The sequence below is a fragment of the Coregonus lavaretus genome (genome assembly GCF_964263955.1).
Source record: "Coregonus lavaretus genome assembly, chromosome: 12".
NCBI lineage: Eukaryota > Metazoa > Chordata > Actinopteri > Salmoniformes > Salmonidae > Coregonus > Coregonus lavaretus.
The window spans coordinates 20,236,820-20,250,507 of record NC_139999.1 but is presented as its reverse complement, the minus strand read 5'-3'; the positions used below and the strand labels follow the sequence as shown (position 1 = coordinate 20,250,507).

General features: G+C 47.1%; 1 protein-coding gene across 1 annotated transcript in view; it reads left to right on the top strand.

Annotated features, from left to right (window-relative positions):
- LOC311138932 (dysbindin) overlaps window positions 1-13,688 on the top strand; it is a 34,199-nt gene extending 20,511 nt beyond the window's left edge. The window contains exons 2-4 of the mRNA XM_084173746.1: window positions 10,270-10,422; window positions 12,178-12,327; window positions 12,497-13,688. Of these exons, the coding sequence (XP_084029872.1) occupies window positions 10,270-10,422; window positions 12,178-12,327; window positions 12,497-12,756 (563 nt within the window). The 3' untranslated portion in view covers window positions 12,757-13,688. The remainder of the gene's footprint in view (window positions 1-10,269; window positions 10,423-12,177; window positions 12,328-12,496) is intronic.

Here is a 13,688-nt window from a genome sequence, read left to right as displayed (position 1 = left end):
ACTTTATTTCCTAATTGTAATTCTCATTATTTACTGTTTTAAAATATTGTTTATATTCACAGCCAAAATGGTACACAGTTATCACACAGTTAAACGTAGTATACAGTTATCACACAGCAAAAATAGTACACAGTTATCACACTCACTCACAATACACAGTCATAATCCTATCACACAGTCAAATATGTCACACAGTCATAAATGACACACTTACACTCGACACACAATCTATTTGGGCGCACAGCCTCTTCTATGGGCACACAGACGCTTCTATTGGGCACACAGCCGCTTCTATTGGGCACACAGCCTCCTCTATGGGCACACAGCCGCTTCTATTGGGCACACAGCCTCCTCTATGGGCACACAGCCGCTTCTATTGGGCACACAGCCTCTTCTATGGGCACACAGCCGCTTCTATTGGGCACACAGCCTCCTCTATGGGCACACAGCCGCTTCTATTGGGCACACAGCCGCTTCTATTGGGCACACAGCCTCTTCTATGGGCACACAGCCGCTTCTATTGGGCACACAGCCTCTTCTATGGGCACACAGCCGCTTCTATTGGGCACACAGCCGCTTCTATTGGGCACACAGCCTCTTCTATGGGCACACAGCCGCTTCTATTGGGCACACAGCCTCTTCTATGGGCACACAGCCGCTTCTATTTCCCATGGGTTTAACCATCAGAATTATCAAACATTTGCATGGTATTCTATAAAATTGAATTAGTATTCTATAATCGTTATTTATAGCGTAATATAGTTCACTTACATCAAACAGGTGCTTCACAAAATTAATATGGATAAAGCCAATGTGCAGAACTTTAGTTACATAACAATAGATGTCTGCTTACCTGTTTTTAGAAGCCCGGGCACTTTGTGAAACACACCGTTCGACGACAGCGATGTCCAATGGGCTGGGTGAATTCCAGCGAAGTTCCGCTACCAGATCAGAGTAGAGACTGAGCGTGGTTTAGACTTACTTAGCCTATCCGTTGGCGCACCGGCTGGTCCCAGCCCCTTGGCGCTCCACTGTTGCACACTGTTGCCAGGCATAAGTTGTTATCATAACAACCTGTAGAGTCATCACCCATAGACACCGTTCTACTGTACTCTAAATACCTACGTTCAAGGACGGTTCACAGACAACGGTTCACAGACAACAAAGAGGCAGTGTTCGTATCTGTAAGAAATACAAGTCTTATCTCATCCTAGCTCCTAACGTTCCTCACATGAATCACAGCTTGTTATGTGAAACAATTCATATCAGTACAGTATAAACCTTCTATGTTTAATCACCAATGCATTCCTTCTAAGCTATTCATCCCTCCAGTTATGAGAAAATAGATCCCCACAACTGTTTGATATCTTTTACTGCAGGTATGCTTTTCTGTATTTTTGTTATTTTCTAAACACAACGCATGTATACTATACGATCACTTTGTGGATTCAGTTTGAGAGAGATATTCTGAGAGCAGTGAACGTGTGGCTGTGACCGTCTTGTCAACTTCCTGTCAATGCCTGTCATCACTGTTTGATATCTTTTACTGCAGATAAAAACCGAGTCAACCTGAAGTGTGAGTGTCTGTGTGCCTTTCTTCTGGGGGGATATGTGAAGTTGGTTACACTCTCACACTGCCCATATAATAAGAGATGACAGTGGCATGTCTGATTGCATACGACTGTGAGAAGAGAAAAGGGAGTCACTCCCTCCCCGCATGCCAACTGTCAGCTCTGCTCTGAGCACACAGACCTCTCCAGTGACCTGGTTGAATGCCATCTATACCTGACTGGAGACATAGTAAAGAGACACTGCTCCATTGAGGTTCTTTTTCTTTTTGTCTTTTTTGGGGGGACAAATGTTAAGAGCTAACATACAGTTTGTATTGTTTAGCTGTTGTGTCACACGACAGCCTCTCTTATCTTACACTTATCTTACACTAATGCAGAATCACATCATCATTTTATGATGATATGCATTTATTAGTAAATTAGAAATATTAAAATGACTAGAAGTTATCTTCCACTCCTACATGTCTTCATATTGTTGTTAAGGCTGGTTGGTAGGTCAGTCGGTTGGTCGGTGGCTGGCTGTTTGGTTGATTGGTTGGTTGGTCAGTTGGTTAATCATCTGAGTTGTTCTGCATCATGAAGACAGCAAGTGCCTTCTTCCAGTCCCTCCTCCATGGACTCCTTGACCAGGAGATTGCCCAGGAGCTGCTCGTGGTCATATGTTGTGGTCCTGCTAGAGCTCTGATTGTCATCAGTGGCTGTGTCTTCCTGTCCATGCAGGCTTAAGGTGGTAGAGCTGGAATTTCCATAGTCAGCAGTGTCTCCATCAATTGCTTGTGCTGTGATATTGTCCTCTGACTTTTCCTCAGGTGTTCTGGTGTTCTGACAATCCCTGGTAGGGCTCTGGTCTCTGGTTGAGCTGTCTGGGTCATGCTTTGTCTCCCCCTCAGGAGTTCTAGCCTTAAAAGAGATGGGAATAGAGGCATCATGCCCATAAGGGGAACAGGGGCACGTGCCCCCTCAGATTTGTCATGTTGTAATTTAATTTGTATTCTTTATGTAAAATAAAAAAATGAATGTGTTGTTGTTTCTCGGTCATACTACTAGCCACCTAGCAATTTTATCTCTTAGCCTCATAACTAGCTACCAAGAAGCCATCACAGTGCAGTTATCACAAAACATATTATTTTCAGTGTTATAGCCTAACTAGACAATAGGCTATAAAGGCCTGGGGAAAGTTTAGCAATTTAAATAAAACCAGAGAGGAAGAGGCGAACTTTAGGCTCCTTTGGTAAATTTGCAAGGCATGCAGGACAAGACATTGCGAGATACAGATTATCAAGACATATGAGCACGTTTTTTTCTGCCTGCCTCCTCTCTCTCCCTCGCGTTGGATCACCTGCTCTTTCACTTCACTAATGATGCGTGTGTTCAGTCTTCGGTCTGTTGCGTGTATATCCTAGCATATTTATTGATGATAGGCCCTGCTTTACTAAAATTGCGAGACATTGCAAGCCAAGAAATTGCGAGATACAGCATTCCATTGCGAGATACAGCTTTTGATTGATGATAGATAGGCCTAGTGCACGGTTCTGACTGTCTGCCTGGTGGCCGACCTGCATATACTGTTCCCCTCCCCTCTCTCTTCGTCCCTCGCTAGCTCACTATGAAAGATGCAAGGGTTTGTGTTCTCGGAAGTACGGCAACTAATCAGTCTCCTCTGTTCCAAAAATACAGAATCTTAGAGTCGATTTCTAGTCGACACAGGGAGTCGATGTGCAAGGAGTCGAGTAATACCTTTTTGGGGAGTCGACTCCACCACTACGTCATCGTCGTTAACAGTTGGAAAAATGGCAGAGAAAGGCAAGCGACAACAGCAAAGTCCTGTATGGCAATACTTTGAGAACTTAAATGAGAAGGTGGTGAAATGCAAACTTTGCAAGGTGGAATTGAGGTACAGTAATGGTAGTACAGGTGCAATGCTTAACCATCTGAAAGGGAAGCACCGTGAGACCCAAACCGTTGCTGGCAGTAGTGCAGATCCGTTGTGAATTCACATGGAATTTTATGAATTTGTCTTGGAAGTTTTAACGGAAAACCGAGAAAATTGTCAATTTGTCACATCCCTACTATAAAGCAAGTTAGAGTAGCTAGCTTGCCTAACTACCTTAGCTGGCATGCCTGCTGGCAAGGTTGGTATACTTTAGAAAAGCAAGCAATAACTTCATGTACTGAATAAGACTCACATTCCTTTCAATCTTTTACCCAGATTTTAGCAGAGATGCAAAGAAACATATTTAGTTTATTTAAAAAAAGAACCACCAGTCGAGGATACAGACAGCAGATTGCAGGAAAAAGCTGTTTCAGGTGTTTGAAAAATGTACACCCCAGCAACCGGAGGGATCCAGATATCCCGACAACGGGAGTTCGACGGGACAGCGGCGCTGTGCCAAGGATTCCTTCTCCAACTGGAGCTCTACTTCTCCAGCATCCGGTCGGTCCCATCGGAGCGGGAGAGGGTGTCCGCCCTCATCTCCTGCCTCTCGGGGAAAGCCCTGGAGTGGGCCAACGCGGTGTGGAACGAAGGAGGAGCCGCGTTGGAGAAGTATGGGGAGTTCGCTCGCCTCTTCCGGGCGATCTTCGAGCGGTTGGTCCACCTGAGGCAGGGGACGAGGACTGCGCAGGACTTCGCATTGGAGTTTCAAACTCTGGCAGCTGGGTCCGGGTGGAACGAGCGGGCCCTGAGCAACCATTTTCGGTGCCATCTGCGAGAGGACGTCCGACGGGAGCTAGCCTGTTGTCCTTCTCGCAACTGGTGGACATGGCCATTCGTTTGGACAATCTGCTGGCAACCAGAGGACATCCTGGAGGAGGTCTTCCCGTTTCCATCCCGGCCGACTCGGATCCAGAACCGATGGAGATGGGTGGAACCGCTAGCCATGAGAGCGGAGGACGACAGCGCCAGTGCCACACTGGTGGCGCGAAGGGACATTTCACCACACGTTTTCATCAACGCTCTTCTGGGTTTGGAGGCGGCAAGCAGGGCACTCTCGCATCACCCCAGGTATCGAACACCCACACTCGTTCAGAGCCCTCTGCTGCGCACTGTAAAATACACATCTCCTTTCCTGAGCACATGGTAGTTCCCCAGTGTAAGGCGCTAGTCGATTCAGGCGCAGCTGGGAACTTTATGGACAGGGCATTTGCACACCGTATAGGCATTCCAGTGATTCCCCTATCCATTCCACGCCCCATCAGAGCACTTGATAGTCGACCATTAGGGTCCGGGTTGGTTAAGGAAGTTACTGCACCAGTCACCATGATTACCCAGGAGACTCATTGTGAGCAGGTAACTTTTTCCATTATTGAGTCTCCTGCTTTCCCTGTGGTTAGGTATCCCTTGGCTAGCACTTCACAACCCCACCTTCTCATGGCCGCAGAGGGTTCTCACGGGGTGGTCACGAGAGTGTCAGGGTAGGTGTCTAGGTGTTTCCGTTGGTGCAACCACAGTGGAAAGTCCAGACAGTACCTCCACCGTGCGCATTCCCCCTGAATACCTCGATCTGGCGCAAGCGTTCTCTAAAACGCAGGCGACTAAGTTACCACCTCATAGGGCGGGGGATTGCGCGATAAACCTCCGGGTAGACGCTGTACCTCCCAGGAGTCATATATACCCCCTGTCACAGGCTGAAACGGTGGCTATGGAAACATATGTCACCGAGTCCCTGCGCCAGGGGTATATACGTCCCTTTACTTCACCCGTCTCCTCGAGTTTCTTCTTTGTGAAGAAGAAGGACGGAGGTCTGCGCCCGTGCATTGATTATCGACCACTGAACAGGGAGACGATAAGATTTAGCTATCCTCTCCCCCTCATTCATTCAGTGATTGAATCAATGCATGGGGCACGCTTCTTCACCAAATTAGATCTCAGGAGTGTGTACAACCTGGTGCGTATCTGAGAGGGAGATGAGTGGAAGACAGCATTCAGCACAACCACGGGGCATTATGAATACCTGTGGTTTGATGAATGCTCCCTCAGTTTTCCAGTCCTTTGTGAACGAGGTCTTTCGGGACATGCTTGGTCGCGGTGTAGTGGTCTGCATCGATGACATCCTGGTGTATTCCGTTACGCGCGCCGAGCATGTGTCCCTGGTCCACAAGGTGCTGGACCGACTGTTGGAAAATGACCTTTATGCTAAGGCAGAGAAGTGTATGTTTTTCCAGCAGTCCGTCTCCTTCCTTGGATACCGCATTTCCACCTCAGGTGTGGAGATGGAGGGAGATCGCATTTCAGCCGTGCGTAATTGGCCGACTCCAACCACGTTTAAGGAGGTGCAGCACTTCCTTGGCTTTGCCAACTACTATCGGAGGTTTATCCGGGGCTTTGGCAAGGTCGCAGCTCCCATTAACTCCCTGTTGAAGGGTGGGCCGTCCCGGCCCCGCTGGTCTGCTGAGGCTGACCTGGCCTTCAGCAAACTGCGGGGTCTGTTCACCTCAGCCCCAGTACTGGCCCACTCCGATTAATCTCTACCATTCGTAGTGGAGGTGGATGCGTCCGAGGTTGGGATAGGAGCTGTCCTGTCTCAACGCTCGGGTACGCCACCCAAGCTCCGCCCCTGTGCGTTCTTCTCGAAGAGGCTCAGCCTGGCAGAGCAGAACTACGACGTTGATGATCAGGAGCTGTTGGCTGTTGTCCGAGCCTTGACCGTGTGGAGGCATTGGCTCGAGGGGGCAAAACACCCTTTCCTCGTCTGGAAGGACCACCGTAATCCGGGCAGCGAGGAGGCTGAATCCTCGCCAGGCCAGGTGGGCCCTATTCTTCACCCGGTTTGATTTCACTCTATCATACATCCCGGGTACGAAGAACGTGAAGGCAGACGCACTGTCCCGGCTGTATGACACAGAGGAGAGGCCCAGCAACAATACCCCCATACGGCCGGCCTCCTGCATTGTGGCGCCGGTAGTATGGGCGATGGACGCGGATATAGAGCAGGCATTACGCACAGATCCCTCTCCACCTGGGCTACAGTACGTGCCTGCTCTTATCCGTGATCTTCTGATCTACTGGGCACACACGTCACCCTCCTCTGGTCACCCAGGTATCGGCCGTACAGTGCACTGCCTGACCGGAAAATACTGGTGGCCTACCTTGGCTAAGGACGTGAGGGTGTATGTCTCCTCCTGCTCAGTGTGCACCCAGAATAAGGCACCTAGGCACCTCCCAGCTGGTAAGTTACAACCTTTACCAGTTCCACAATGACCATGGTCTCACCTAAGTGTTGATTTTCTAACTGATCTTCCCCTCTCCCAAGGTAACACCACCATCCTGGTTGTTGTGGACCACTTTTCTAAAGCCTGCCACCTCCTTCCTCTGCCCGGTCTCCCCACGGCTCTGCAAACTGCAGAGGCCCTGTTTACACACGTCTTCCGGCACTACGGGGTACCAGAGGATATAGTGTCTGACCGAGGTCCCCAGTTCACGTCCAAGGTCTGGAAGGCGTTCATGGAACCTCTGGGGGTCTCAGTCAGCCTGACCTCTGGGTTCCACCCCGAGAGTAATGGGCAGGTAGAACGGGTAAATCAGGACGTGGGTAGGTTCCTGCGGTCCTACTGCCAGGACCGGCCGGGGGAGTGGTCGGTGTTCTTGCCATGGGCAGAATATGCCCAGAACTCTCTCTGCCACTCCTCCACTAACCTAACACCTTTCCAGTGTGTTCTAGGTTACCAACCGGTTCTGGCACCGTGGCACCAGAGCCAGACAGAGGCTCCTGCGGTGGATGACTGGTTTTGGCGCGCGGAGGAGACGTGGGATGCTGCCCACGTTCACCTCCAATGCGCCGTGCGTCGTCAGAAGGCCAATGCTGACCGCCACCGCAGTGAGGCCCCCGTCTTTGTACCGGTAGAAGAACCCTTTTGGGTTCCATGTAGAACCCTCTGTGAAAAGGGTTCTACATGGAACTGTGATGAGGTGGTGTTGGAGTCAGGCACAGGAGGGTAAATCACAGAATAACAGGCTTTAATCCGCAAAATATAGGTTTACGCAGAAATGCGTCAAACACACTCCAGTGCACAAAACAGGCGCACTGGAAAATACAAGGCACACGGGAAAATACTCCCGTCGATACAACATACACGAGCTCCACCGAGCTGCACTAACCTCCACAATAAACAATCACCCACACAGACAAGGAAGCAGAGGGAACACTTATACAATGACTAATGAGGGAATAAGGACCAGGTGTGTGTGATTGAAGACAAGACAAATGGAGTGATGATAAATGGATTGGCAGTAGCTAGTAAGCCGGTGACGCCGAACGCCGAAACCTGCCCGAACAAGGAGGGGAGGCAGCCTCGGCGGAAGTCGTGACACTCTGTCATTATATGGCCTTATTACGTGCCTCAATTTAGCTTAGTTGGTCAGATAGCTGTTAGCCTACACCACTGCAAGTTATGTTCGAAAATAGATGTGACGGGGGATGAAATTATGTTGCTCATTGTACTGAGTTACATCATGTACATAGACAGAGCTGTTGTAATTGCTAATGAGATCTGATATGTTGTGGGTAAAGTCGGCTTCTTGAGGGTGGGTTCAAAGAAAGTGCAACTGAATCATCACAGTGAGTGAAGGCAATAGAATCCATGACGAAGCACAGTCACAGCCTAATTCCATCACTGCAAACGTGTAACTCATAGAGCAGACAGAATACCAATGTTATGAACAGACATTAATCATTGAATGTTTGGCAGGATGCAGCAGACTTCTCATCAGCTCTTTATTTTTGTCTGTGTCATTTTGGTTTTGTGCTTCTGGAGTTCTGAGAGTTTGCTTGGGCTGGTATCAGAGGCTGTCCCTCACATGGATCAGTGTCTTAATGTTTGCCCACAGACACCCAGTGATTCCCAGTGGTGCAGTCAGACAGACAGTCAGGCCCAGGGGGTGAGGTGAAGCCTCTCCTCTGCTGTCTCTCCTCCCCTTCCCAGACGGCCCCAGGACAGGGCTGTCAGACTGGGGGAGACAGGGAGTTGCTGTGACAGGCCTGCCTCCTTTTGTCACTAGACAGAGGGCTCCACAGGACCCACAGGGAGGTTGGGGCTGACACAGCAGACTGGACTGGGGGGGGGGGGGGGGGGGGCTGTTGCCCTTTTCAGACAGACTTAAATCATTCTGCATACAAAGGAAAACCAGGAACACCATTGGTATTATCATTATACCATTTGTCACTGTAATGTTAGAGAATTATGGGCCAAACAGAAGCAACATTGCTTTATGCGATTCCTTGTGCAAAAAATCCATCAATAAAGACATTGTCACAGTGACCATACTATCAAACACCCAGTTGGAGCTTGCAGGCCTGTGGTCGGAGGCCTAGTTCCTCTTCCCCTATTATTCTTTCTATCCTGATCCCTCTCTCTGTCCTCAGCTGCTTAGAGCCTCATTACTGTGCTGTTAATAGCACCACTGTCTGAGCATGATCAGTGATCACAGCACAGGCCACATAATCTTTACATTATTCCCAATTTAGACCACGATTAAAAGCCTCATCCAATTAGCACAATCCCTTCCTGTAGCTTCTCACTATGCCTAAATCCCCAGACACTTTTTTTGGATGTGGTGAGAGGAGCGAGAGAGAGGGCTATTAAGGTTTTAACACTTACAGAACTGTGCTGAAAGCCCCAATGTAGCCTATGTCAGTCTGCTGTGTGTAGGCTACCCATCACTTTATGATCTCACAGTCCTTATTCCATATTCCTTCGCTAATCCATTAGTGAGTGTGTTTACAGATTGAGTTATATGTTAACAGTGGAAGAAGACGTTTTGACATCTGTATACATGATGTGTTCAGGGAGCCCACCATAAAAAGGTGATGATAACTGGATGGTGGTTTACTCTGTGCCCAGAACACACTGGCATTCTTCAGGTCATTCTGGGTTCCTGCAGTTCTCTTTCCTCTCTCCCTGTGTATTACACTTCAGTGCTCTCCCCTCCCCTGGCTCTAGCAGCACTGCTTTATTACAATGGTGCTGATGAGGTGGAAAATGTGATTGCATTCTATCCTAAACAAAGTTAATCTAGTAGGGGAATTGACAGCTGGCCTTTGTGAAGCAATTGGTGGGTGTGGAGGGATTGAATATAGTACACTACGGTAAAGTGTGAATATCGTATATTTTGATCTACATCTCTCTGGCCATCCACACTGGTCAGGTAAGTTATGGGCCTGCAACAGTAAAAGCATTCGCTGTATCTGGATTGAATCAGAATACATGGAGCTGTGGAGTTTTGAATCCCAGTGGATTGTCAATTGCATATTCTTACATTTACATTTACATTTTAGTAATTTAGCAGACACTCTTATCCAGAGCGACTTTACAGTTAGTGAGTGCATACATTTTCATATTTTAATTTTTCATGAACAAAGGAGAGCATGATATGGTTTACATGATCAATCATCCAATCATATTTCAACGTAAGGCATCAGTATGAAATGTTGTACAGACATGCTCTATGATGCTAAAAGTGTCTGCTATACTTGGTGATACCAAGGAAACCAAGTCTGCAAGAGGATATGAAAAGCCTAAAATGCTCAGCCCCAGAATCTGATATTACAGTAAAGGTTTTTTCCTGTCATTTCTTGTTCCCATGGCTCATTGTTGCCCCCTTCTGGTTATTGTTTGTTACAGACATGGGGAGAAGTGTTGATTCTGCAGACCTGTTAGACTAGAGTTTCTGACTGATATGTTCTGTTGTTCTATGTGCCAGCGGAGACAGAGCATGCTCAGAGAGTCCCAGACATGGACTCAGCCCAGCAGCTGAAACTGAGAGAGAGACAGCGCTTCTTTGAGGAGGTCTTTCAGCACGATGTGGATGTCTACCTGTCCTCGGCCCACCTGCAGATTCATGACTATAAGAGACGTGAGTGCAGTCGGCATCACACACATGTATGCACACATGTACCCTAACCCTAATCTTAGCTTCATGTCCATACCCCAGCTCAACCCTTACCCAAGCCATTGCCCTAACCCTAGATTCAACTCCACAACCCTCTCTCTCTCACTCACTCACTCACACACCGGTGTGAACGTTTCTGGGTTGTTCTTTTGCATCCCTTTGATATTTTAAGTAGAAATTGTGCACAAATATTGAATTTTAAAAAGCCTGTAATATCAAATAAAGTGCCCGTTAATATAGACCACATGGAAAATTCAATAAATCTGATTTTTTATATGAATAAAGACTTGCTTAAGTGCCAAAATTCTGCATTTTGACATGCGTCCTCTGACTTCTAGGAAGATTCTAACCCACTTAACCCCAACATTTCTCCAGGTTTTCACCATCATAGTAAAGCCCTTGTTATTTTGTTGCTTTGACAAAGTGATTTCTGAAGATTATTATTTATTTCATGATATTAGTGATTCGTTTTAAGGTAAAAAAACTTTTCATAGTCAAATCATAGTGTAAAAGCAGGTGAGCTTGTTCTACTCCTTTTGGCCATTTTATGGTGTTTTGTGGTGGAAAACTGAGAGGGTTGAGCATAACACGTCAGCCCTGTTACCCATAGATAGAAGGCTAGAAATGTTTTAACAATATACTTTTTTTCTGTTTCAAACAATAAGCTTCCATTTCACCTGTCACAAGGGTATTTGGGGCTGATTTAAGATGAAGTCGTCTACTCTGTTACGGTCAACCCTGTAACTTTATTTGGCACTTATCAAATCAAATCAATGTTATTTGGCACATGAGCTGAATACAACAGGTACAACAGTGAAATGCTTACTTACAAGCCCTTAACCAACAATGCAGTTTTAAGAAAAATAAGTGTTAAGTAAAACATAGATAAGTACCAAAAAAAAGACTACACATAAAAATAGAAAAATAACAAATAATTAAAGAGCAGCAGTAAAATAACAGTAGCGAGGCTATATACTCAGGGTACCGGTACAGAGTCAATGTGTGGGGGCACAGGTTAGGAGAGTAGCAGCAGCGTAAAAAGGGGGGGGGGGCAATGCAAACAGTCCAGGTAGCCATTTGATTATCTGTTCAGGAGTCTTATGGCTTGGGGGTAGAAGCTGTTAAGAAGCGTTTTGGATCTAGACTTGGCGCTCCGGTACCGCTTGCTGTGCGGTAGCAGAGAGAACAGTCTATGACTAGGGTGGCTGGAGTATTTGGCAATTTTTTGGGTCTTCCTCTGACACCGCCTGCTATAGAGGTCCTAGATGGCAGGAAGCTTGGCCCCAGTGATGTACTGGGCCGTACGCACTACCCTCTGTAGTGCTTTGCGGTCGGAGGCCGAGCAGTTGCCATACCAGGCGGTGATGCAACCAGTCAGGATGCTCTCGATGGTGCAGCTGTAGAACATTTTGAGGATCTGAGGACCCATGCCAAATCCTTTCAGTCTCCTGAGGGCACTTACTATAGTATATAAAAAAATGTAACCTCTTGAGATGGGGAAAATGTTTTTCATTAAGTGAATATGTGCTGTTTATGACAGAATGTTAAAATTAGGTGAAATAAAACATTTCCTTACCACCAAGTTACACTACTCGAAAGGCACCGAATTGGTGGAACGACCCTTCTAAATGTTGCTAAACATTTCCTTTGAAAAGTGAAGCTGACATACAGTAAATGCCTCTAATTAACAATAATGTTTGTCTCTTGTGTTGTTGTTAGCTCCCATTGGCAGCGTCTCGTCCATGGAGGTGAACGTGGACATGCTGGAGCAGATGGACCTTATGGACATCTCTGACCAGGAGGCCCTGGATGTCTTCCTCAGCTCTGGGGGGGATGAGGGGGTGCTGGCCTCCCCTCTGCCAGGTAAAGGTGAGTGGAGGGGAAACTCCCATCCTGAGGCCGTCCCGTGTTGATAGAGTAGTATTTAGCAGAGAGTCAAGGCTTTGTCCCTCCCCTATACTAGCTGGCAACATTAACTGCAATACTGAGTGCAGCAATGAGAATCTGTGGCCTAACATCCCTTTCATTTCACCCACAGTAGTTCATGGCAACAACAACAACAATGAGGTCATCAGCCAGGGACGCTCTCCCCACAACACTGACGGTTGTGTGGGGAAGTCCCGCATGTCCTCCACCTCCTCCACTTCCTCCACCAACAGCCAGAACACCAATGAGGACGGAAGGGAAACCCCTGTAGTCCAATCAGATGATGAGGATGTGAATGTTGACACACTCTTGCTGATGGGATCACCCCCAGGGAAAGATGAGGAGAAGGATCGGCCCATCTTCTCTTCATAGAGGCCTTCTTTCACTTCCAATATTCACTAACATTTTGGACGTACTGGTGCTGACAAGTATCACTGAAACGGGACACTCACACACAGAGGTGTTCCATGGACTGGCAACTATCACTTACAACACCATTTTCTTTACTCTTCATTTAGTTTTGTCTGAACTGTACATACAAGGCCAAATCTTCTCAAAGCTTGCTTATGTCCATATATACTTCTGGCAAAAAGATCACAAGATACTTCTTTTTATTTCCTCATTAGAGATTCTAGTAGGGTTTGGCGATGTGTGGTACGGACATCTGGGGAAGGACATTTCTGTGTGTCCTCTACAGCCAGGATATGTACATAATAGAGTTGTGAAATATGCAACCATGTAAGCATCCTTTACTGTACCACAGACAGGGCCAGATGTTCAATTACACACACCAAAACATTATTTAGAGAGTAACTGCATTGCTGAGTAAATCTGGCCCTTAGTTCCTATATTCCCTAAAACGTTGAACCAATCCCAAAACACCTACCACAATTCTGCAATTATGTTTCCCGAGTGGCGCAGTGGTCTAAGGCACTGCATCGTAGTGCTAGCTGTGCCACTAGAGATCCTGGTTCGAATCCAGGCTCTGTTGTAGCCGGCCGTGACCGGGAGACCCATGGGGCGGCGCACAAGTTGTCCAGGGTAGGGGAGGGAATGGCCGGCAGGGATGTAGAGCATGGCGTTTGCAACGCCAGGGTTGTGGGTTTGATTCCCACGGGGGGCCAGTATGATAAAAATAAATAATGAATGCACTAACTGTAAGTAGCTCTGGATAAGAGCATATGCTAAATAAAAAATATTAAATAAAAATAACTAAGGACGTACTGTGCATAGTGTTGCTTTCATTTTGATATATACTTCTCATAGCCTCCTCTTATTCTCTGAATTGAAGGTTTATTTGTTTT